Genomic DNA, 25,989 nt, shown 5'->3' with positions numbered 1-25,989 from the left:
AAATGGGAGTGGGGAGCAAACACAAACTCATCAGAAGAGGCACAAAATACATAGCAGCCCAATTTGGAACAATTTGTGCAAGTGCTTTTTCATAGCTGAGGTGAAGGTGGCATCCCCCCTGCCAAAAAAAAACCCCTGTTTGATTAGCATTCCATACACTGGACTAGTCAAATACTTGTCACATTTCAGTTATTACTGCTGTTTGATTATTATTATTATTATTATTATTATTATTATTATTATTATTATTATTACAGGAAGAGTGACACTGTCCTTACCTTGCATATTTTGTTTTAGTCAAATCAGTATACAAAATTGAAATATAGCTGGTGAACTTAAATAAAAGTAAAAAGGTAAAGGTTTCCCCTTTGACAAGGTTGTCAAGTCGTGCCCATTACTAAGCTAAAGAGCCAGCATTGGCAAAGACTGCATGGAACATTGTTACCTTCCCCCCGAAGTGGTACCTATTTTTTTACTTGCACTTTTACATGCTTTTGAACTGCTAGGTTGGCATAAGCTGGGACTAGTGACCAGAGCTTACTCCATCTTGCAACACTTGGGCCTTAAATAGCCAGCATGCCAATCTTGCTATCATCACAATCAGCGTCTTAACCACTGAGCCACCGCTTCTTAAGTAGACCAGTTTAAGTCTAAAAACCCTCAAAAAACCAGAATTAAAATACAGTAACAGGTTGCTCTAGGGCCTGTACTACACACATTTATAACAGCAATGAATACATGAGAAGAAATAGTGAAAATATCTAATAAAATACAGACTTCCAATGAATACAGACAGACATAGACTGTATGTTAATATTGGCATTTTAAGGTATTTTTAATTCTATTAAAATTGATCTGTTTATCAGTGGCCAGTTTACAAGATGTAGCCCAGCTTTTTATGTTGATTTGACTATTTTGACGCTGGGATTTACTTCTTCTTTTTCCTGTTTATTTCATGATTGTATCATCTGTTTGCAATGGTAGAAGTGAGAATTGTTTACTCCAAAACACTGCAGCAGAGAAGGAAATCTTAGCAGCATTTCCTACTGGCCACCTACAAGCATCTCCAAACAAGACTAGGGATGTAAATACACTGTAAAAATAATGCAGTTTGACACCACTTTAAGTGCTGTAGCTCTATCCGTTGGAATCCTGGGATATATCATTTTACTGTGGCTTTAGATGTCTTTGGCAAAGAGTGCTAGTGCCTCACAAAACTACAAAATTCAAGTTTCTGTAGGATGGAGCCATGGCTGATAAAATGGTGTCAAATTGCATTATTTCTACAATGTAGATGCACCCTAGGAACTAAGTGGCTTGGAAGGAGAAAGCCATATCTCCTTAGGACAAAAAACTAGTGTGAATGCCCCCTAAAAAAAACCCAACACAGAATTGCTATAGATGTTATAATTGATGACATCTTTTTACTTCATTATTTCTCAACAAACTATTTGGTAACTAATTCAGTTTTCTTATTCATGTAAGTGCTGAATCTGCTGATGATTAAAGGTTGTTGGTTTTTTTTTTTTTTCTATTTAATGGAGTTTAAACATATTTAACCATTATTTGATAATATTTTATTGAGCAGTCAATCACTTTGGGAGCAAGCTTTGGTCAAATGCTCAACCATACTGAGTATCCACAAGGGGTCCTGGAAGCAAGCCACAGTGGATACCAAGGGCCTACTGTGCCTTATTTTCACCCAAGACAGCCAGTCTAAATCTTTTTCTATCCACTGGATGTGTTTTGGAGCTGAGACCCGGTTGTTGAAACTGCTTTTTTTTTTTTTTAGAATGCAGACACTTGCTCCTATTCTGTGTGGCAGATGTAGAACCTTTCACCTTTCTTCATTGCAGAACTCACCTGGACATTTCTTATGAAGGCTACTGTCACCCGCTCTTCAAATTCATTCACAGGAGTGTAGAGGTTGAGTATTTTTACAATCTGTGGAGGGAAAATAGGATGGGGATTAATAGTGAAGGCAGTAAGAGTGGCTTGCCAGTGGAACAGACTGTCAGATCGTAGACTCCCCTTCACTGGGTCTTTTGACATAGAGGCTAAATGTGGTCAGGGATCCTTCAGGCTGTGGATTCCTGCACTGGCAGGAGGTTGGATTAGATGATCCTTGTGGTGCCTTTCAGCGTTATAATTCTGTGACACAGTAGATGAATGAATGCTGTGCACCCCGCAGCATTGTTTTATAGGGGGAAAAAATCACATCTGCAAAGTTGTATTTTTCTCTCTGGATGGGAGGCAGCAAACTTAGAAACCAAGGGTGTAACTTTGTGTCATAGCATACTTGGGGGAGGGTATGCATTAGGCAATTGTGAAAAAGAACTGTCAGGTGAAAAGGGGACTTAAATGTGTGTCTTCAAATCTTTTCTGTTTTATGGCAACCCTGAGGTTGGGGTCATGGGGTTTTCATGGCAAGACCTGTTCAGAGGAGATTTGCCTGAGGCTGAGAGCAGGTTATTTGCCCAAGGTCAATCAGTGGGTTTCAAGGCAGAGCTAAAAATTGAATCCTGGTCTCCAGAATGCTAGTCCAACACTCAAACTGTGATTATTCATTGTACACACACAAACGTAATTCAGAGTATTATCTTCCCCCAACAGCCAGGTTCTGGCTCAAGGGAAAATCCTCAGGATTGCCAACCAGGTTTGAGTGCTGGACCGAAAGCAGAAGAGTCCAGGTTCAAATCCCCATTTAGCAAAAAAGCTCAGTAGTAATCTCAAAGCAGTTAAGTTTCTGCCAACCTGACATAGGATTGATGCAAGGTTAACAGGCAGGGGGACTTGTTGGCTCTTTTGCTCTTGGCATAATCAATCAATTTATATTTTCCTGCCTCTCAGGTGGACCGAGGCGGGATTACAACCTAGTATAAATATACAGTAAAGGTACAACAATAAAATACATAAGAGTTAACAATTAAAACAATGCTATCTTTTGTTAGCCCCTTTGAGTTCATAACAGAGGAGTAAACACACTCTTCTTGCATCTTACTTGCTGTGTGGTGAGGGATGTGCACAAAGAGCAAATTGCTTCAGCATCTTCTGAGGTTTTCTTTTTCAGCTGCAGGAGTTGTGCTGCCTGGATCAGAGGCTCTAGAGTCTTGGCAGCCCCACTTTGGTGCAGGTTCTTTCCTCTCAACCATTCCTCCAGCTGACTTATGTTAAACCTGGACATACACGAGGCAGCCACGAATTACAAACAAACAAACAAATAAATAAATATTCTTTCAAAGAGATAATTTGTTTCTGAAAGCAGTTGGAAAAATACTAGTTCTGTTAGAGAAGAAACAGTGATTTCTTCCCTAAGATGCTCCTAAATACAGTGTAAACCAGAGGTTGGCAACCTACGGCCCATGGGCCGGATCCGGCCCGGCGAGGCCTTGGGACCGGCCCCAGTCCGGTCCTGCCGCCGATTGCCGCCCCCGCTGCAGCTTCCGCGCTGCTCTGGGCGCCATTTTGAGTTCAGCCCCCCAGTTGTCTGAGGGACAGCAACCTGGCCCCCGGCTCAAAAAGGTTGCCTACCCTGAACCAATGGCACAACAACAACATCAAAAACCCTACAGTTAGGACTAGGTTAAAATCCTAATTCTATTAAGGGTCAAAAGGTATGTGGCTTGAGCAACACAGACTGATTCATATCTGAAATTTAGATGGGAAAGAATCATGGCTTAGTTACAGAGCAAGCTTTGTATGCAAAATATTCCAGGTTTGATCCTTGCTATCTCCAAATAACAGGATCATATAGACAATAATGGGGATACACATGCAGATACAAAACCACAAATCAGCCCCATAGTTCAGCCCATTATACATTTGGGCCTCAGTATCTATGGATTCTTTATCCACAGTTGTCATTCACAGCTTGAAAATATTCCAAAAATATATATAAAATCCAAAATGCAAATCTTAATTTTGCTGTTCTGTATAAGGGACACCATTTTACTATACCATAACATTTAACAATACTTTTTTCCCATTTATATACTGCTTCATACTGAACTAACAGTGTCTAAATGGTTTACAACTGTAAGCTAGTTGCCCCCAACAATCTGGGTACTCATTTTAGCGACCTCGGAAGGATTCAAGCCTGAGTCAAGCTTGAGCCCTTTCGCTGGTATTGAACTCGCAATCTTTTGGTTTTGAGTGAGTGGCTGCAGTACAGGCATTTAACCACTGTGCCACCAGCGCTCCTAAAATTGGTTACAAACTCATAAATGTTCCTCTCCACAAAAATCTTTAGTAAAAGGCGAAAGATTTATAAGATCTGAAGAGAAACCAGAGTACTTGAGGATCTGCAGATTTTGGTATCCATGGGAGGTCCTGGAACCAAACAACAGCGGATACCAAGGGCCCACTGTATTTAGTTATTTCTCTTTTTCTGTTTTTTAATGCTCCTTATAGCCTGAGATTCCTATGCAGAGACTATGGCTGAAGGGTCAGCAAGTGAATTGGCAGGGCTGTGCTGCTGCTATATTGCAGACGAAGTTGCAATGACTTATGTTCTACTGCATCATACCAGTCTTCTTTTCCTGGCATATATAATAAAATGCCACTTTAATTCCTTCAAAATGGATGGGTGAGGGGGAGGTGTATGCATATCAGTTGTGGGGCTGAGCATAAACAATCTCTGCAACCTGAAGCCTACCTGAGTTGCACCCCGGTGCTCCAAGAGCAGACGTCTTTCCTGAGCAGCAGGTTGTTGAGAGCCACAGCATTGATCATATAGAAGAGCTGCTTGACAGCCTGCTGGATGATCTCGGGGTCAAGGCCCTGGTCGTACATGACACTGTGAAATGTGTTCAGCTGATGGATGATTGCTTCCAAAGTGTATGAGTTGTCATTGTCCCCCATGCTGGAGCTTCGTTTCCGGTAGCCCATTGGCTTCACGCCTGACAGGCCCTGGATGCTTTCATTTTCTAACACAGCAGTCACTGGGAGGAAAAGAAATTATTCTATAAAGCAAAGTAGATGTCTTAAGGAAGTTCCAGTGTCAGCATTTCTGTTCTGCTTAAGACACCATACCAACTGCAACAGTTTGCTTGTCCATATACTGTATCTCTACATGTCACTCTTTAAACTATACAGGATTTACATGCCAGTCTCATAAATGAATAGTGAAGGGCTCAAGCAGTCCTGATTGGACATAAACAGTATATACGTGGCTCAGAGGAAGCAATACACATGAGAAGTGACACACTTGGGACTTCATCTAACAAGAAAGACTTGTTTTGCCAGGTTAATTTCCCTGCTGTAGGCACAGGGAAGATAATTTTACTTAGTATTCCTCTTCCATTGGTGTGTTGGGAAGGATTAATTGGCTAATGGCTATAAAGCCTTGAAATACAATAGGTAATTGGATGGGTTAGAACTCAATTAACATACTGTAAAAATTACTAATAGCTCTGCAGGGAGGTGTCATAAATTTATATCATAGGCTCAGTATCCAGTTTGAATGAGTTCCATACTTTAAGCAATTAAAAACCACAAGGGAAAAAGAGAAATGGGGAAAGATAAAAAATAGTTACAACCGAGAGTCTGAAAAAAAAGGTGACCAATAGAAGAAGTGACTTGTAGCTAAGAGAGATGTAAGAGGGAATGGGAAGCCTCTTCCAGGTGTTGTGAGCCTGCAAATCTCGTCAACCCTCACCATTGGCTAGGCTGGCTAGGTTTGATGTGGCACTCCAATAATATCTGAAAAGGCACATATATCTTTCTCTGGGCTCAGAATATACCTATATTGGCAAGCATAGAATTATATTAGCGTGTTGCACACATGTAGAATTATTAGACAGGCCTCTGAACCATGAAAATCTCAGAATTTAAGGACTCCTAGATCTTATTACTAAGAAGACACATAAACCTAACAAAATATAAGAAGTCACATACCGAAGTTTCACGGTCACTAAATCCATATCAGATGCCTGGCAGCATTTATCACAGATTCATCTTTTAAAATCCACATGCATTTTCATTTCCAGTGAGAGATTCCTCTGATTGCCTTCTAGACCCAGCAGTTTTAATGGCGGTACTGAACTTTTTCATTTTTAAAACATTCATAATTATCACTGAGGCATTTAAAACGATTTTAATTTGTTTGTTTTTTCATGGTACAACTAGTTTAATTGTCTTTTAATATTTATAACATTGTGCTTTTATTAGAACTCGTTTTTAGTTACAGTGGTACCCCGGGATACGAATTGATTGCGTTACGAAATTTCCGGGATACGAAAAAAATAGATAGGAAAAAACTGTTCCGGGTTACGATGTTTTTTTCGGGTTACGAATTTTTTTTTCGGCGCGAAATTCAAACCGCAAAGCGCGGCTAGCGGCTTTCCAGCGCTAGCCGCTAGCCTTTTCGGGTTGCGAAATTACTCGGGTTACGAACGGAGCCGCGGAACGAATTAATTTCGTAACCCGAGGGACTACTGTATTTTGTTAGCCACCTTGAAGCCCATCTTGGAGATAAAAGTGGGGTATAAATAAAGTTAATACCATATAAACTCATGTATAAGTCAAAAAATTTAGGTAAAAAATTGACCCCAAAATAACCTGGGTTGACTTATGCACAGGTCAGTATGGTCATGCTCTGAGCCTCTTCCCAGCTGGGCTGCCTCCTTAATCAATTCAGGCCCCAAAAAGTTGACCTTGACTTATACATGATGTCAACTTATCGTCAAATATATATGGTAAAAAAAATTCCTCTACAGAAATAGCTCAAAATAAGAAAAATTACATCCAAACTGGCTTACAATGGCCACAAAACCCCAGGAGCAGCTTTCTTTGTAAATCATGTAGAAATGCAAGTGTACCATTTGGGCCATTGTACACTTTGGTGGATGGCACCTAAAACTTTAGGGATACCTGTTTCTGCTGGATTCCATTTCAGCTATTTTTCCCCAGGCAATATGGAGAACATGAATCATTATCAAGCGAACCATTGGGCTGAGATACAGATGTTGGTATCTCACCTATCATGGGCTGCAATACACCTTCCGCAATTTTAATGAGCTGCTGGTAGATCTGAATAGAGAGATCACTTAAGACCTGGCGATACTCGGTAAGGTCGAAATTCTTCAGGCAATGTTCATTTTGTTTTGCAGTGTTTTGGGTCATAAAGCCCTAAAGTGAGAGGAAAGGAAGTTGAAATTAATTTGAGTTTATCTTGGTAAAAACACCATGCACCTTAACATTGGCATGTAACGAGAAAGAAACCAACCCCCCATCTTTGGGAACAACTGATCCTTTCTGGCCAGCTGTTAGGTTAAATCACACATTGACACTCACTTTTACGCTAGCTGTAGAGGAACTTGGGTAAATAGACCAGAGTGTGTAGTGTTATAATTTAATAGTAGTTTGTGGATTTCGTTGTTCATTATTAAGATGGGAGACCAGGGTTTGATTCCCTGCTTGACCATGAAAACCCACTGAGTGACCTTGAGTGAGTCATGCAACACCAGAAAACCCTGTTATAGGTTCGCCTTAGGGTCACCCGAGGTTGGAAATGATTTGAAGGTAAAACAACAACAAACTGGCTACAATTATTTGTTACCAACTAGCTGGTTATGTTTTCATTAAAAAAAATTAATAGACTTCTGTACCTTTAAAACAAAAATGGCCAAAATGAGCAGACCCCAATGTTTTAGGAACAATAAACAAACATTATAAAGTAATAACATTACTACTACTACAACTACTTCGTCATCTTCTGTGCCTTCAAGTCATTTCTGACTTACGGCAATCCATCATGGAGTTTTCTTGGCAAGATCTGTCCAGAGGAGGTTTGCCATTGCCTTTCCTTGAGGTCACTCAGTGGGTTTCATGACTAAATGGGGAATCAAACCCTGGTCTCCAGAGTCATAGTCCAACACTTAAACCATTACGCCAGGCTTAGTCATTGTTCAAATAATAATTTTGATGATGCTGTTACACAGAAAACATGTGTTACTGATAGCTTTACTACTTGTTACTTCTAAACTCTCAACATCTCCTCAGTGTAGCGCAAGTATCTACATATGGACTTACACTATGCTGTGCCATATGCATCCCTAACACTGTCCCACATTGCCATTCTGTGCTTCATAACAAGCAGGCAGGCAGACAGGCTTTCATTTCATTTCTTTATTTACAATCATAATCAGATATAAAAATAAAATAAATAAAACCTGCGCTAAATACTAATTTCTAACAGTTTCTACCTATTAACCCAAAATTATAAGCTGAGGAAGATCAAATGATAAAATATCATAACAAAGACTTACAGTTAAATATATAATTGGGGTTTCCGTATTAAAATTTCTCCCCTAACATTTGTCTGCAAATAGTAATAGCACAAGCACAGAACCTAGCAACCTTCTCTGTAATTTGAGAGTCTGAGTCCCCAAGCAGGAGAGAAAGATAAACTCTTTCCATTCTTCCTGGAAATTTTTGTAAAATTGGGTGATTAGTCTAGGATGAGTAACCTAATAAAATGAACAATAAAAGAGAACATGATCAATTGATTTTAATGCTAGATTTAAAGATGGGTAGATGAGCTGGTCTTATGGGTTTTTTTTTAAATATTTGCCTTTTAAAATGGTTGATGGCAGCATGTTGTACTGCATCTAATGGTTGATGGCAGCATGTTGTATGCATCTAAATTTGGGGATTACTAAATTGGTAAAATATATGTGAAGGTCAAATGATACCTCTGTATTACTCAGCATAGAAATGTTTCTAACTAAACAACAACAACAACAACAACAACAACAACTTTGTGTATCATTTTCCATATATGCTGCCTCAGATCTGGTTAGGCCTTTATATATATACCATTTGTAATAAGCCATTTTGTGAGAAAGAGCGTAAGAATATATATGGGAATATATATTGTTTACCATCTTTTTCCAAGGAGAGAGACAGTTATCTACGATTGCCAACAGATCTAACCCCCAGGGTATAAACGTAAGCATCAACCAATGACTGACATAAGAATCCAAGCCCTATCCTTGATAGAAATTACGCCTGCCTCAAGTCGTATGGCTGCATTAGAAACACAGCGCAGGACTGCATGGGTAACAGGCAGACTTGTACAGCAGAAGCATTCCAGGAGCAAATCCAACTGAAACAAACAGTGGTACTGTACTGCTTAATTCAGCATGGAGGCTCCAGATGTACTTCTTGCTACTACAGTTCTCTCACCGTATCTCCACTGTATTGCTTCAGGCAGTGCAGAAGGCGACAGGTGTTAGCCAGCCAAAAAGACGTCATCTCAAAATCATCATTATGTTTCTGTGAAGAACCCAAAGAAATAACATGAAACATCGCTTTGAAATCTCTGCATGTATTCATTTGTTGTGCTATGTTTGAGCTGAACCATTTGGGAAGGAGTGATGGTTCTCAAGGGCTATCTCAGGACAGGAAGCAAAATAGAGGAAATAAAAGTAATAGTGTAAGGACAGAGGAGAAGGCCAGGGGTAGTCATAATGGCTTCCTTCAGATCAAATTGATTCATATGTTTGGCAAGAGAACTTAACATTTTTTACATGGATATCCCTTGCACATTGGTTCCAGTTCTCAGTCTTGTGAAGTCTAACACTTTTGAGATTTAAGGCCAAGGCTGTGAGTTGAGACAGCCTGATACCATCTTTAAAAACAACATTGGGTGCTTCTGGTGGCCTTAGGCTGTTGCCACACTGCAGAATTAATGCAGTTTGACACCATGTTAACTGTCGTTGCTCCATCCTATGCAATCCTGAGATTTGTAGTTTATTGTGACACCAGAGCTCTCTGGCAGACAAGGCTAAATATCTCACAAAACGACATATGTCAAGATTCCATATTATTAAGCCATGGCAGCTAAAGCAGTATCAAACTGCATTAATTCTGCAGTGCAGATGTAGACTAATTTTTTAAATCCCAAAGATCCTTTTTCTTACCCATAAAGAGAATACTGGGTATTGTGTGTGTGTCAATTACTGTTCGTGTCCTATATAACCTCTGGACCCTTTATTTTTAGAACATTCTGCTAAAAGACTCAGAACAAAGCCACCCCTCCTTTTACCTTTAATACTTTTTTAATGCCATTGATGGTAGAGGTAAGCAAGGAATGTACTTTATGATCATCATTAATGTAATCTGCATGTCTGATGCACATGTAGAGGATATAGGCTGGAAGACAAGGTACTGTGGCAGAGACTGTTTGAGGCTTCAGATCTGTGAACGTGAGAGAGAAACTTTAAATGCCCTGGCTTCCTTGCAGTACATTTAACATAGTACAGTGCTCCCTCGGGTTACGAAATTAATTCGTTCCGCGGCCGCTTTCATAACCCGAAAAGCCTTCGCAAGCCGAAAACCCATAGGCGCTAATGGGGAAAAGCCGCGTTTCGTGCGAAAAAGCGCCGAAAAGCACCAAAAATTTTCTTCGTAACCCGAAAAAACATTCGTAACCCGGAACAGTTATTTCCTATGGGATTTTTTCGTATCCCGGAAATTTCGTAACCTGGGTATTTCGTATCCCGGGGTACCACTGTATATTATTACATGCATAGACACAGTACATATATACAGCAGCAGAGGTAGTATAGGCTATATTTAAATTGTTGGGGATTTCTGACAGCCACCAGATTGACTACTGTGAACAGACTGATGGACTTGATCATCCTTTGGCTTTTTTTCTCATGGCTTTTACGTTCCTATCACAGGCATATAAGGAACACTTGTTGCCTAAACCAGTGCTATTCAAAAAGGTTGTCTATGGACAAATGTTGTTCCCCAAATTATGGGCTTGCAGACTCCAGCCCACGGGGGGAAAGGGTTGCCAGTCTCTCAGCTCAGTTTGAGATGCACTGTTCTAAGCCAGAATCAAATCAGAGAAGTATTTACATTATCTGATCTCATTCCTCTACTATTGAATCTTTACAAAGAACCCTCCCACTTTTGAAATGTATACAGCATGGATGTCCTTGAAATTACTGTGCAAATGAATCTATTCTACACAGAAGAAATGGGCTGAAATCTTGTACAAATTTGGGGTGGTTAAGATCTAATTTCTGTAGATTAAGGCATGAGTCAGAATCGTGGCCCTCCAGAAGCTGAACTGTTACTCCTGGCATTCCTAAGAATGGCTGTGCTGATTCAAATTCAAAACATTTTAAGGTAACATATGGGGATCACCCAGATTTCTTAAACAATAGTATGTATTACTGTCAGGAAAGCGGTTATTCACAAGCCTGTATCACCAGAGGAATCTCTGAGAAACTGCCAGGAAATTTCAGAAGAGTTTGAAAAATGCTCAGCTTTGTGATATAACTAGGGTTAGCCAGAAAAACAACAGCAGTGACCTGTAATGAGATTTCTTATGAGTAGGGGTTCATCATCTTTACAGTATTCCAACATTCCCTGGAAGTCTTTCTCCTTCCTTTGGACAGTGACCTGCCTGTTGAGTTCATGCTGCCGCTTTTCAGTTTGTATGATGGCTTGATCAGCTGTGAAAAGCAAACATGGTGATTGGTTTTAATTTTTCATATCATAAACGGGCACTGTTATCAATACAAATATAGTTACAATGAGAATCTAATTTAAAAAACCTCCCAACAAACCCAGATTACATGACAGTGCTAAACAATATATATTTAGGTGGGGGTCCAGGGGTGAAATTCATTTCTGAAGCAAACATAATAAACAGGTACCATATGACTGGAGATCAGGGTTCACTCCCCACTCGGCCATGGGGATCCATTTGGTGACCATGGGAAGGTCACACACTCTCTGTCCCAGAAAACCTGTGATAGGTTCACTTTAGGGTCATCATAAGTTGGAAACAACTTGGAGGCAAACCACCACAACAAATATAGTTTCAAAATTATCCTCCATAATCTCTCCTTTTGTCTTAAAAGTTTAAAAATTGGGTTTTCCATAGAACCAGCTTCAGATTTTGTCTAACAATCTGCAAAATGAAAGGCTCTGCAGATTCTTCCAGGCATTTGCAATTTCAGTTCTGGCTGCACTGAAGGGTATTGTGAGTAGATCTTTATGTATTAAATTTTCATTTGTACATTCAAAAATTCACAACATCAGTTAGGTTGTAACAGACTGATGCCAAATGACAGAAATTGCTAAATACAATACCACTAAGCCACTTGACAGACAGACTATAGAAGCATCCCACTTTTTGAAGTCCACTAAAACATTTGGCTGGCTTTAATTATTTTTGCCAGTGGGATCCTGCAAATGTTACATGGGAAAATTTCTAACTGTGATCAAGAGACAAGGAATGGGCCATGGAATGGTATCTTGTCCTCTCAGTCCTTCTCAATGTGAGTTCACCCACTGCAACTGGATTTCAGCATTACATTGAAAAAGAAAAGCTAACTTTGGCTTTGGTCAATTTCGGACAAATAACAGAGTGTTAAAGCTGATTGTAACTTCAGCAGGCTACATATGAACAACAGAAAACTAGCACAGGTAATGCTAGCTAATTCCGGGGGGTGGGGGTTGCCATGTGTGTTCAAGTGTTTCCAGATTGTGGTGACCCTAAGGCAACCCTATAATGGGGGTAGTCTTGGCAAGATTTGTGTAGAGGGGGATTACCTTTGTCTTCCTCTGAGGCTGAAAGAGTGTGACTTGCCCAAGGTCACCTGATAGGTTTCCCTGAACAGGGATTCAAACCCTGGTCTCCAGAGTTGTCTAATGCTTAAACTACTACACCCACTGGCTTTCTTATTTTGAGAAGTACGAAGGAGAATTCAACCAGGAACGTAGGAAGCTGACTTGTAGTGAGTCAAATCTTTGGCCATGTAGTCTCTGTTGTCTGCATGACTGACAGCCATGGCCTTTTCAGGTTTCAGGCAGAATTCTTTCTTAGCTCAACTTAGAGATCCTGGTTATTTAATTGTGTTTGGGGTGCTGCCCATTAATGTAACTGTATGAACCTGCACTATAGTACAATCTAGGTCAACCTAAATCATTAGAGATGTTAACACTAGTGCTATAAACAGCTGCAAGTTCTGTCACAGAGGTTCCTTCCCCTGTCTTTTTCTCCCATGCTTGTATGAAAGCACCCTTTCCAGATACTTTCCTCAGCACATTTACTGAATTAAGTGAGAATCACTTGCATATAAACACCTGCTGACAAAAAAGGAAGTTGGAAACTCTCGGTGTTGGAAAAGGACCTATATTTCCAGCTCTGGAAGAGCAAATCTCTCCCATCAGTCCTTCAGTGGGCAATGCAACCGGCTGCCCTTTCTACATTTCATAGAATCATAGAATCATAGAGTTGGAAGAGACCACTAGGGCCATCCAGTCCAACCCCCTGCTATGCAGGAAATCCAAATCAAAGCATCCCAGACAGATGGCCATCCAGCCTCTGTTTAAAGACCTCCAAGGAAGGAGACTCTATCACCCTCCGAGGGAGTGCATTCCATTGTCGAACAGCCCTAACTGTCAGGAAGTTCCTCCTAATGTTCAGGTGGAATCTCTTTTCCTGTATCTTGCATCCATTGTTCCGGGTCCTGTTCTCTGGGGCAGCAGAAAACAAGCTTGCTCCCTCTTCAATATGACATCCCTTCAAATATTTAAACAGGGCGATCAAATCACCTCTTAACCTTCTTTTCTCCAGGCTAAACATCCCCAGCTCCCTAAGTCGTTCCTCATAGGGCATGGTTTCCAAACCCTTCACCATTTTTGTCGCCCTCCTTTGGACATGTTCCAGTTTCTCAATGTCTTTTCTGAATTGTTGCGCCCAGAACTGGACACAATATTCTAGGTGGGGCCTGACCAAAGCAGAATACAGTGGCACTATTACTTCTCTTGATCTAGACACTATACTTCTATTGATGCAGCCTAAAATAGCATTGGCCTTTTTAGCTGCCGCATCACACTGTTCACTCATGTTCAACTTGTGGTCTACTTGGACTCCTAGATCCCTTTCACACGTAGTTTCATTCAGCCAGGTGTCCCCCATCCTATATCTGTGCATTTCATTTTTCTGCCCTAAGTGTAGTACCTTACATTTCTCTGTGTTGAATTTCATTTTGTTAGCTTTGGCCCTGCTTTCTAGTCTATTCAGGTCATTTTGAATGTTGATCCTGTCCTCTGGAGTATTAGCTATTCCCCCTAATTTGGTGTCATCTGCAAATTTGATAAGTATGCTCCCAATTCTGTCATCCAGGTCATTGATAAAGATGTTGAATAGCACTGGGCCCAGGACAGAGCCCTGTGGGACCCCACTGGTCACTTTTCTCCAGGATGAAAAGGAACCATTGTTGAGCACCCTTTGAGTTCGTCCGGTCAACCAATTACAGATCCATTTAACAGTTCCTTTGTCTAGCCCACATTTTACAAGCTTGTTTGCAAGAATGTCATGGGGAACTTTGTCAAAGGCCTTACTGAAATCAAGATATACTATATCCACAGCATTCCCTTCATCTACCAAGCTGGTAATTTTATCAAAGAAAGAGATTAGGTTTGTCTGGCATGACTTGTTTCTCTGAAACCCATGTTGACTTTTTATGATTATGGCATTGCCTTCTAGATGTTCACAGACTCTCTGTTTAATTATCTGCTCCAGAATCTTTCCTAGTACTGATGTCAGACTAACTGGACGATAATTGTTGGAATCCTCTTTTTTCCCCTTTTTGAAGATGGGGACAATGTTTGCCCTCCGTCAGTCTGCTGGGATCTCTCCTGTTTTCCAGGAGTTTTCAAAGATTATTGCCAATGGCTCCGATATTACATTTGCCAGTTCTTTTAATACCCTTGGATGGAGTTCATCTGGTCCCGGAGACTTAAATTCATTTAGATTAATAAGGTGTTCCTCTACTATCTCTTTACTTATTCTGTACTGAAATTCCCCTTATCTGTCCTCTGCTCCATTATCCTCAGGTTGAACACTCTTTTCTTTTTCTGAGAAGACTGAGGCAAAGAAGGTGTTTAGTAATTCTGCCTTTTCTCTGTCTTCTGTTAGCATTTTGCCATCTTCTCCACGCAGTGGCCCTACCGTTTCCTTCTTCTTCCTTTTGCTGTGGACATATCCAAAAAAGCCCTTTTTATTGTTCTTAACCTTTCCAGCAAGCCTGAGTTCATTCTGCACTTTAGCTTTTCTGACTTTACCCCTACACATGCCTGCTATTTCTTTGAATTCCTTTTTTGTGATTTCCCCCTTTTTCCATTTCTTATACATGTTCCGTTTCAAACTTAGCTCGGTTGAAAGTTCCTTAGTCATCCACATTTGAATGTGCTTTGAATATTTCTTGAACATGCAGCTTAGAAGCTTGGATTGGAAGGTACCCCAAGTACCATCTAATCCAACCGTTGCCATGCAGGAATACACAGTTAAAACACCAGTGAAAGATGGACATCCAAACTCTGCTTAAAGGTCTCCAAAGAAGGACACCCACCACTCTATTCCACTGTCAAACAGTTCTTACAGTCAAACATTTCTTTCCAATATTTAAATGGATGTTTTGTTTTTTCTTTATAATTGGTTTGTGCCCTAGTCTCTGGTGCAGCAGAAAACAAACTCACTCCATCTTTTACATGACATCCCTTCAAATATTTAAAAATGATTATTATATTGCCTCACAATCTTCTTTACTGATACTATCAGGAAAAGGTCCAGATACTTATTTGAACACCTGGGCTACATATACTAATGTACATGCTGACCTCCTTAAACAATGGCCAACAAGACTGTCTACATTATTATTTCCCTTGCTTCAGTGCTCTTTGCTTCCTTAGTTGTAATTTGTTTTCTGCCTCATCTCTGTGTTATTTTTGTATTTTTAAAAGAGAGATTGGCAACTTGTGTGGCCCTCCAGATGCTAAGACCATAACTCCTTGCTGTTGGGTGTGGTGGCTATGGCTGATGGGAGTCACAATATCAATACTTTTTGGAAGACCACATGTTATGCACTCCAACAAAATGAGACAGAATTCTAAATAAAGGAGTAAGAAATAAATGAATGAATGTAAACACACCCCAAAGTACATTGCTGAGTGCCAAGGAAGTATGATAGTTGGGTCTTTCCCCCATTCACCTTTATTGTGACTCACATTCCTGATCTAATTGTGTGACTTGTAGTTTGGAAACAAGTCCTGGCCATAGTCACTATGTCTCATATGCCAACTATCCCACAGTCTCAATATCCATCTGATTTGCTTTGTCCCCAAGGGACAAATACTCAGCTGTAACCTTTAGATCAACCTGCTACATTGGGAAAAAATGCCTCAAACCACAACTTTGACCACATAAGAAAACAGTAGCCAGACTAGCATTATATGAAGATCATTACTAGCATTCTGTAATCGTCTTATAGGGGAGGATAACCTCTGTGGCACCCATTGGCATGTGCTGCTGTAGTGACATTTATTCAGACAATGGATAGTAAGACACAATTTAAACAATGCAGTGTCAGTTTGATGCATGTAAATTATATTGACAAGAACCATCTGTGCCTGCTGTCGGGATACAGAATCTCCTATTCATTCAGCTTAATTTCGTTTAATGACCAGCTTTCCAAAACCAGTCTAGAGGATCAAAGCCTGCCATGGCTAATCATTCTGTCAAGCCACCAAGATAAAAGAATTATGGGGCCCCACACATGTTTTCTTTCCATGCTCCTTGCTTGTTGAGCTGTTTCACCTCCTCACTGCAAATATATAAGGTACCTCAGCAAAAAGTACCAGCAGGTGGAGCATTTTCCCTTTTGATACTGGCATTGCAAAAACTAAAAGGAATATGGTCCTGGGGCAGAGGGAGACCACAAGGAGGCACCAAAAGAATTATTTTTAGAGAATTCCAGCCACTGTCCTTTCTTAGGGGCAGGATGGCAGAACTGAACACCAGTGGTATCAAAATAGCTGAAGGTGGGGGTGCAGCGAGATGACTGACTGCAGTCACGTACCCCTGTATTCCTGGAACGTCTCCTCTGAGATACCAAATGGGTAATTAAAGATGACTTTGACCCTTATGGCTCCTGACAGGGCTTCCTCCTTATACACAGCTCTCCTTCTACTTTCAGTCTAGTCCCTGATCTACATCTTCAAAATTAGATGAACCGCTGCAGCCCAGGGATGTAGCCAAGGGGGGGGGATCTGGGGGTCCGGACCCCCCCCTTCCATTAGAAAAATGAATGGTGTGTGCTGCTGCGCCGCCTCACTCAAGCCCCATTATAATAGTGGCACTGGACCCCCCCCCCTTCCTAAAATCCTAGCTACGTCCCTGTGCAGCCTCACAGAATTTTGCTTTTCGGTGGTGTAAAAGTAATGCCAGCTTTTCAGTTACATTGGACTCTTTAAAAAAAAAACCCTGCAGAAACTGCTGCAGTGAGCTAGAAGGACAGTTTTGAGCAGTTGCACCAGAAAATGCCTGGGTCAATTTTCTATTAAGACACAAGCTCTATGGAGTGGCAAGTGATTAGATCTCATCCCAGCTACCTCACAAGACTATTCTGAGGATAAAGGTGGGAAATCCCAATTTATGTTACCATGAGTTTGTTGTGATAACTTCATTAATAATAATAATAATAATAATAATAATAATAGTAATAATACATTTTATTTATATTTCCCACCTCTCCCTACGGATCGAGGCGGGATTAAAACAAAAATAAAATCAACAATACAAGATACAAAATGCAATTATCTAAAATACAATCAATAAAACAGACAGCAATACTATGGCAAAGAATCTCAGGCTACCAATCATTAAAAATGACCAAATCGTTGTCTGTTTTCCATGCTATCTAGTCAGAAGTGGGAGTGTGCTTTGAAATTGAGCCCACTAAAATTCAGAGGAGGGTGACTAAAATGGTGAAGGGTCTGGAAATAATGCCCTGTGAGGAGAGACTTAGGGAACTGCTTATGTTTGACCTGGAGAAGAGAAGATTAAGAGATGATATGATGACCCTAAATAGTTGAAGGGAAGTCATACTGAAGATGGAGCAACCTTTTTTTCTGCTGCTCCAGAGAACGGGACCTGGAGAAATGGATTGAAACAACAGGAAAAGAAATTCCACCTCAACATTAGGAGGAATTTTCTGACAGTAAGAGCTGTTTTACAGCAGACTATGCTGCCTCAAAGAGTGGTGGAGTCTCCTTCTTTGGAGGTTCTTAAACAGAGGATGGATGGTCATCTGTTGGGGATACTTTGATTGTGTGTTCCTGTATGGCAGGGACTGGATGGCGCCTGTGGTCTCTTCCAACTCTATGATTCTAAAAAATGAAACATTCAGCATGCTAGTTTTGAAAAGCCCAATGGGTTCTTCATTGGAAGTTTAAAAAATCATGCAAGAAAGGAAGAGTGACAGTATTAGAGCCACAGGTTTGCATTTTGCTTGAGGTGGCAGAAAGGAAGGATATGTGTAGACATAAAGGTTAGGCTATATTTCCAGTGCCTGTGAGGTTTCGGGAAACAAATGCAATAAAAGAAAAGCTGTACATTTTCCTTCTACATTTGTAGCTACAAAGTACCCCCTTTGGATATCTGTGTCCTCTCTGAGGCTGTGTGGTGTGAAATCAAATCACACAGAACAGACTGGCATATCGCTCAATGCTCAAATACAGCACAAGCATGTGAAAAAACCTACCTTCATAATCTTGGACTTTCTTCATGTAAATCCTGAGCTGTTTTTTCAGCTTCCTTTCATTCTTTTCTAACTTTTCTAGCAGCTCCTTGAGATCCTGAAAAATAAACAACATTTTTATAAAGTTAAAGTGGTTTGCTTGGGTAATGTAGCAAAAGTGTGCACTGCACCCAAACACATTGCCAGAACCATACAAATACAAAAATGAACTGCTAAATGGAAGGAAAATGCTTTGCTGTACTGAGACATAAACAACAGCTCCATTCACTAGGAAGGGTATTCTCATGTTGAACAGGATATCTGAAAATGTACATTTAAAAAGGCTCTACAATAGTAAGAAAAATGTCACTGTGGTTGTGTGCGTGTATTCAAGTTATCCACTGACTTATGAATTTCCCATGAATTTCATAGGAGTTTTCTTAGGCAAGGAATCCCCAGAGATGGCTTTGCCAGTTCCTTCCTCTGAAATATAGCTTATGAAACCTTGGCATTCATTGACAGTCTCCCAGACAAGTACTAAACATGGCTGGGTCTGCTTAGCTTCCAAGATCAGCTTCTGGTGTATTTAGGGTAGTGGTCGCTAAACCTTTTTGAGCTGCCACCTCTTTTCCTCTTGGGTAACAACTGTAACGCTCCCCAACACCTATTTCTTAATATCAGGTCAACTGTTCTACTGCAAATTCACAGTAACTAATCTCACTCACTTTTTCCCATTGCACCTGGCCATCCTTGGAATAGCAACCAAATAGCAGGCTAAGCAGCGACCTTATACTGCAAGGCTGACAGGAGCAAAAGGCTTCTTGGTTACTGCTTGACCAACTGCTCAGTCACTGCTCCCTTTGCACCCAGTCATCCTGGAAGTAGCAACCGAGCAGCTGTCTGAGCCACAACCAAGAAGCCTCTTGCCTGTCCCAGCCTTTGTGGTAAAGGCCAGCAGGGGCAAGAGGCTTCCTGGTCACTGCTTAGCCAGCTGCTCAGTTGCTGCTCCCAAGGTGATGTGATGCATTATTATTATTATTATTATTATTATAGTTTATTTCTATAGTGCTGTAAATGTACACAGTGCTGTACATACAAATGTATAATGCAAAGGGGGAAGCTTCTCCCTGCGAGGAAGGACTCTCAATCCTTCCTTGCCTGGGCAGAGAGAGGTGTAGCCGGCTTCCCACTTTTCTCCCTCCTGGGGATGGACACTCAATTTGAGAGAGGCGAAGGACTCATTTGCAGCCCCAACCTGTCAGCCAAGTCCTGGCAAAACTTACAAAGCATAAGTAGGTTTCCCAAATGTGAAATTCCCCCACACCATGCCCTAACTCTTTGCTCCAGTCGGTTAGTCTGTTCCAAAATGGTATCACAGGAGTGAGCTCATGCAGGCAGGTGAAGAGTGGGAGATACCACCATACAAGGCCATCAACAAAGCTGTGTGGTGGTTTTAAGAGACCCTGAAAATACAGGTTTCATGCAACCCTCATCCCCACCATGGTCCTAAAGACTGCTGTTTCCTTTTGTCTTTCTTTTGCACCAATACTTTGACTGAAGGCCTCCCTGCTGTTCCTTTTTCTCTCAATTGCCCACTTCCCACCCCCTTTTCCCTCACTGTCATCTTGGATCTTGCCATTGCCCTGGGGGGGGGGGAGTATTACCCACTTTGAGAATCATTGCTTTAAGGTATTTAGGCCCCACTGTGGTTGTCTGACTGATGATTTATACTGTTCCAAAGTTTATGCAGAGATCTGTACACTCCTTTCCAGAGCTTGCAAATTTTAATACTATATGAAAGACACAAAAAGGGCTGGAAATCAGAAAAACAGGAACGAGCCATCACTGTACTATTCAGACAATCTGGTCTCAGTTTGGAAAACACACATGTCAAAACTGTACTACTTTCCATCATTGCTTGTGCATGCTCATACATAAAAGCTGCATGGTCACTTTTAGGAAGCACATTGCTGATGCAGGCCTATATAGAAACCTGCAATGAACTGCAATTACAGTTTTGGACACTTGCACCAAAAAGTCTTGGATTATATTTGCTTAGACAGAAGGTCCACTGGGTATCAAGTCACTCAGCCTCAGCCCAGCTTACTTCACAGGATTGTTGTGAGGATAAAACAAGAAAACCCAGTTTATGCTTGCCTGGGTATTTTTGAAAATGAAGGAGAAAGAAATAGTGGGGCCTCCGCATACGCGGCCTTTTTATAAGCGGCTTTGAGCGTACGCGCTCAAGCCGCTGGGCGCGCGCGGGGTGGAAGGGGCGGCGTGTCCCATTCAGTTGAATGGGCGCGCGCGCCCATTGCGCCCCGCGCACCCCCGCACACGAGCCCCATTGTTTACAATGGGGCTCGAGCATAGGCGGAAATCGCCATATGCGGTGGGATCCGGAACGGATCCCCGCGTATGGCGAGGTTCCAATGTATATGTCAAATTAAACAAAAATATCAGAAGTGTCTATGCAATTTATTTCTTTTTCCAGCTGAAAGAAGTTTTCTTCTCTCCCTTCAAAATACTAAAAGTTCTTTTTTTAAAAAGCAAGAAAGGCTGACCCTCAGCAGACTACCACCTTTTTAAAGCTATACATTGATTTCTCTTTCAGGATCTATTTCAGCCTGCCCTAGACCAATCAATCATGCATTGTGAGCATTTCACATAGCAGTGAGGCGAGTAATTTGTCAAGTTGCTCAGGGTGAGGCTGAATTATTTTAAAGAGCTAGTTGACATGCTCTCTTTTCCCTCCCTGCTTCGCTCACTGCCTGATCTCAAGGCAATAACATAAAAACAACATAAAAACTTTACTCTGCAAAGAAAATGGAGATGGTATGGTTCACTAGAAAGCAGCATTTGAAACAATAAACTTTTTCCTGCACAGTAATCCTTCAGGTTCCTAGGAATACAAGAGGTGTGGTTATCTATCTGATTTTTGATTGGATAGTTGATGTTGTTGTTTTTAATTGTTGCCTGCTTATTTTAACCAATTCTATTTTATATTATTATCTATTGTTTTATACATATTTTGTAGATTGTACACCATTGGCAGGTTCAATTTTTATTGATTTGATCATTTGTATGTACAGCGCTGTGTACATTTACAGCACTATAAAATAAACTACAATAATAATAATAATGAGGAGGAGGAGGAGGGGGGGGGGAAAGAAGACAGTATATTTCAAGGAGACCCATCTTGACACAAAACTGGCAAGCATTTTCTTCTTTGACAGAACTAGACTGCAGGAGCAATAGATAATAGGTTCACCAAGGAGCAATGCTCTGTGTGGCATGCCATAACCCATGTCTCCTAACACAAATAATTACATTAAAATCAATAAAGGAATTAGTGGTTTATCTGACAGGACTTCCTTTTACCAATTATCACTTATTGTCAGTCAGAGAGGAGGAATCTATCTATGATGCCCTCTGTCCCACCAGGGGAACGAGCTAAGGTCACCAACTCCTGACTTCCAATGAAAGTAATACACTGCATGCAATAATTTACAATTTGCCACCCGAGTGCTTTTGCTGCAGTTCTTGACATTCATATTTAAACGATTCTGACAGATCTGTTTGAATGTGATAAAGTCTTTCTAATAAGATGCCACAGAGGAACAGAAATGTAAGCTGCGGGCGACTCAAATTTACCAGCTTGTGACATTCTTGTACTTTTCAGTGCTCCTGTTCTATCAAATGTACTGTGCCCTCCTCTGCAGTAGTGGGGTGGGATATGTTTTGAATGTAGGAAACCCAATTTAAAAAAACAAAACAAAATCAAGGATGAATGGTAAAGATGTCTATTTAAAACTGTGGAATCTGCAAAAATCAACAACAATAAATAGTATGGGACCAACAGGGTTAGTGTCAGTATTTTTTGCTATGAACACAAACTGGTTATTTTGTTTAGTTGTTGTGTGCTTTCAAGTCTTTTCCATCTTACGGCAACCTCAAGGCAAACCTATCATGCAATTTTCTTGGCAAGATCTGTTCAGAGGAGGTTTGCCATTGCCTTCCCCTGAGGCTGAGAACATGTGATTTGCCTGAGGTCACCCAGTGGGTTCCATGGCCCTGTCCAACACTCAACACTACTATGCCACACTGGCTCTCATTTTGTTTATTTTTTACTCAATAAATCTGTATAGCCTCCTCATGACATAGGCTCTCTTGGTGGCCAGAACAATGAAAAGTGATAAAAGGAACACATGAAAAACAAATGTAAAAATTGGAGGGTAAGACTATAAAACTGGAACAACTGGAAAGGCTAGGGTGAACAAAAAGAGCTTCCTCAATACCAAAAATATGGGGAAAAAAATGACGCAACGTGAGCCCTGATGGGAAGGCTAATTCATAAGTGGGGTGCCACTACTAAAAAAAAATCCTATCTTTTGCAGATTACATATATACCTTTTACACACAGATTGAAGGAAATTTTATACATGATATTTTAAATAATTTTGTGCATGAAACAAAGTTTTGTATACCCTGAACCATCAAAAAGCAAAGGTGTCACTATCTCAGCCATACACATGGACAATTTGGGATTTTGGTTTTCCAGATAAGGGATACTCAATCTGTATTGATCTTTGTAAATGACTCAGGAAGCCTTGTGCAGCTGAATAATTATTTCCCAACTGGCAGCTTTTGTAGCAAACTACAGCATAAAGAAATAGGTACTTTTGTTAATCATACCAGGTTTTCATTCGTCAGCCGTGTGATTTCTTGCTGTATACCAAACTCCACTTGGGCTTCTGGTGAGAGTTGGAAGGTCTGGAAAAAGACTTCCTGCTGTTTCTCCATTTCCTCTCTCAGGGTTTCCATTTGGTCCTTCAGTGTTTCCACCTCCTCTTCATGTTCTCTCTTCTGTTCCTGGAGTTGGGCCTCAAGAAGCCTGGTGGGAGGTAAAATGGGGAAGGCAGAGAGAAAGCAAACTTGGTCATTTGAACCACGGAGCCCAAGATGCATAGAAACGCCAGGACACGATGGCCAGCTGTGGCTTGCTATGCAGTTCAATGGTGAAGGTTCTATTACTGACCTTGTAAAGAATACAAAAGGAAATACTCTGAAGAAGTATTGGATAGCATACATCTCTAGAGAAATTCTCAGGGGACTGGCACAGCTCCATGGCCATCATGTGACTCATTGAGATATCAAAGGATATAATGTATGGTTAACAGAAAATGTAGACATGAACCTTGTGGATTTTGGTTCAATATGATCAGACATGATGCATTCAACCATTATGGACAGGGCTTGAAGATGGGTAGTCTGGTTAACAGCACTCAAACAGAACTTGGGAAGAATTAGTTAAATTTAACTAATTATGTGATAATTAATTTTGTCCTCTTCCCAACAAGGATAAAGTAATGGCATATAAAGTCTAACACAACCAGGCAGTTTCTAGAGGCAACACAAATTGTTCTGCAAATGCCCAAGCTCGACTCAGGCTTGCCTCCTTCCGAGGTCGCTAAAATGAGTACCCAGACTGTTGGGGGCAAATTAGCTTACTTGCTAATTAGCTTACTTGCTGTTCACCGCTATGATCTTTGGAATAGCGGTATATAAATAAAACAAATTATTATTATTATTATTATTATTATTATTATTATTATTATTATTATGCCCAGCCATCAGTTAGGTTGTGGGATCAGTTGTCCAATGTAAATCAGTGGTCCAATGTAAAATGTTGACACCTTAGGCAACTTGTTTTTTGCTGCTCCATAGACTAGAACACAAACCAATGGACTCAAATGACAGGAAAAGAGATTCCACCTAAGTATTAGGAAGAATTTCTTCCTCGTAAGAGCTGTTCAATGGTGGAATGGTCTACCTTGGAGGGTAGTGGGCTCTCCATCTTTGGAGGTCTTTAACAGAAATGGGTGGGCATCTTTCAGGAGTGCTTTAGTTGTGTATTACTACATGGCAGGGGGGGGGGCAGACGAGATGACCGTTATGGTCCCTTCCAACTTGTAAGGTTCTATGATTCTATGAACTTAGAAGCTACAAAAATGGCAGTGAGGCATGCCATTCTCAGTACATTCCCCAATCGCTTTAAAAAGGAATGATTTAATGAATTAATTAATTTACAGTTAATGCAACTAATTAAAATTCTGCCTTTTCAACATGAACAGTAGTGAATTAAACTTCCTCTTTTGCAATGATCAACATGAATGAACTCATTTTTCAAGCCTAATATTCTAAGCTCTCAGTAACAGTTTATTCCAAGATATTATTTTATCTTAAGAAAACTCTTATTTGGAAGATGCGGCACACATTGGTTTTTAGGACTCCTTAAGATCTCTGTAGCTAAAGGTCAAAAGCCCATCAATCATTTTGAAATCCTAAGTCTTTCTTTATGAACTCCTTTGTATCCTGCTGTCCCACTCGGTTCAAGTGTGAAAAGTACTGGATTAATTTTTTAAAAAATGATTTATTTTAAAATCAGATGGCTTGAAGAAGGGAGGTTAAAAGAGCAAAAGAAAACCCACCGAGATCAAACCAAGGGGAAATTAAAACCATGGTTTTCTATAGCAAAGTGAAGGGGAGGCTTTAAATCACAACAAGAACTCTTTTCGAAATGGGTTCATACTGTGTTGTTCTGCATAAATGACAAATTAAGGACCAAGCTGCGCTTTCCATAAGAGGGGCTATGTGGAACATTTCTTTACATTTTTGACTCCTTTCCCACCCACTCCAATGAGTGTGATTCATCTCTGAAAAGGTTACGGCCCTCCTGTACCACTTTATAAGCTTAACAAACAAAACTGCTTCTTAAAGGTACCAATTACAGTCTGCTAAAACGAAATCTCTCTCCTTGAGGGTACTTCTCCCACTTCAAAGCTTTTCCAAGAGACTCTAAAACAAGGCCACAATGATCCATCAGTATGTTCCCATGGAGCCTCAGACCTGGTCTACACAAGGAGTACAATGAGATCAGGAGAGTGGACTGAACAACCTCTCACTGGAAGGTCAGACAATTTCAGGTAGAAGCCATGCCAATAATATCACAGCACAGTGTGATGTAGTGGTTTGAGCAATGGACTATTAATCTGGAGACCAGGGTTTGAATCCCCACTTGGCCATGGAAACCCACTGGGTAACTTTGGGCAAATCTCAGAGGATGGCAATGGCATGCTACGTCTGAGGAAATATGCCAAGAAAACTCCATGATAGGTTTGCCTTAGGGGTGCCATAAGTCTGAAATGACTTGAAGGCACATGACAACATGTTTTATGCCAGTTTTCATGCTAGGTAATCTGTGCTAGATTTTGGATTCCACCTTAAGGTGGAAGATGGCAAGTAGATATGATATGTCTATTGCTGAAGGTCTACAAAATCCTGGAAATAGTTCTCTTGGTCACAGCTGGAGTTTGGGATCATTTCACATGCCTGAGCAAATGTGGCATCTGCTTCTTAGTGTGGAATGCATAATTCCAAG

At 40.7% G+C, this 25,989-nt stretch overlaps 1 protein-coding gene and 1 non-coding gene across 6 annotated transcripts in view; both read right to left on the bottom strand.

Moving 5' to 3' along the window:
- Positions 1 to 25,989, bottom strand: part of MYO5B (myosin VB) — a 391,629-nt gene that overhangs the window by 903 nt on the left and 364,737 nt on the right. For all 5 annotated transcript variants that reach the window (XM_042448811.1, XM_042448812.1, XM_042448813.1 and 2 more), the window contains 9 exons: positions 23,244 to 23,442; positions 18,573 to 18,666; positions 11,328 to 11,471; positions 10,049 to 10,200; positions 9,187 to 9,276; positions 6,978 to 7,128; positions 4,655 to 4,940; positions 3,002 to 3,176; positions 1,864 to 1,944 (listed from right to left, as the gene is read on the bottom strand). In XM_042448811.1, coding sequence (XP_042304745.1) covers positions 1,864 to 1,944; positions 3,002 to 3,176; positions 4,655 to 4,940; positions 6,978 to 7,128; positions 9,187 to 9,276; positions 10,049 to 10,200; positions 11,328 to 11,471; positions 18,573 to 18,666; positions 23,244 to 23,442 — 1,372 coding nt within the window. The remainder of the gene's footprint in view (positions 1 to 1,863; positions 1,945 to 3,001; positions 3,177 to 4,654; positions 4,941 to 6,977; positions 7,129 to 9,186; positions 9,277 to 10,048; positions 10,201 to 11,327; positions 11,472 to 18,572; positions 18,667 to 23,243; positions 23,443 to 25,989) is intronic.
- On the bottom strand, positions 4,180 to 4,293 carry LOC121924519. Its single transcript, XR_006102638.1, has one exon. It is a non-coding gene; the product is annotated as a U5 spliceosomal RNA (small nuclear RNA).

This window comes from Sceloporus undulatus, chromosome 2 (assembly GCF_019175285.1).
Source record: "Sceloporus undulatus isolate JIND9_A2432 ecotype Alabama chromosome 2, SceUnd_v1.1, whole genome shotgun sequence".
NCBI classification, from domain to species: domain Eukaryota; kingdom Metazoa; phylum Chordata; class Lepidosauria; order Squamata; family Phrynosomatidae; genus Sceloporus; species Sceloporus undulatus.
The sequence above is the reverse complement of the archived record's forward strand: the minus strand, read 5'-3'. Positions and strand labels throughout refer to the sequence as shown.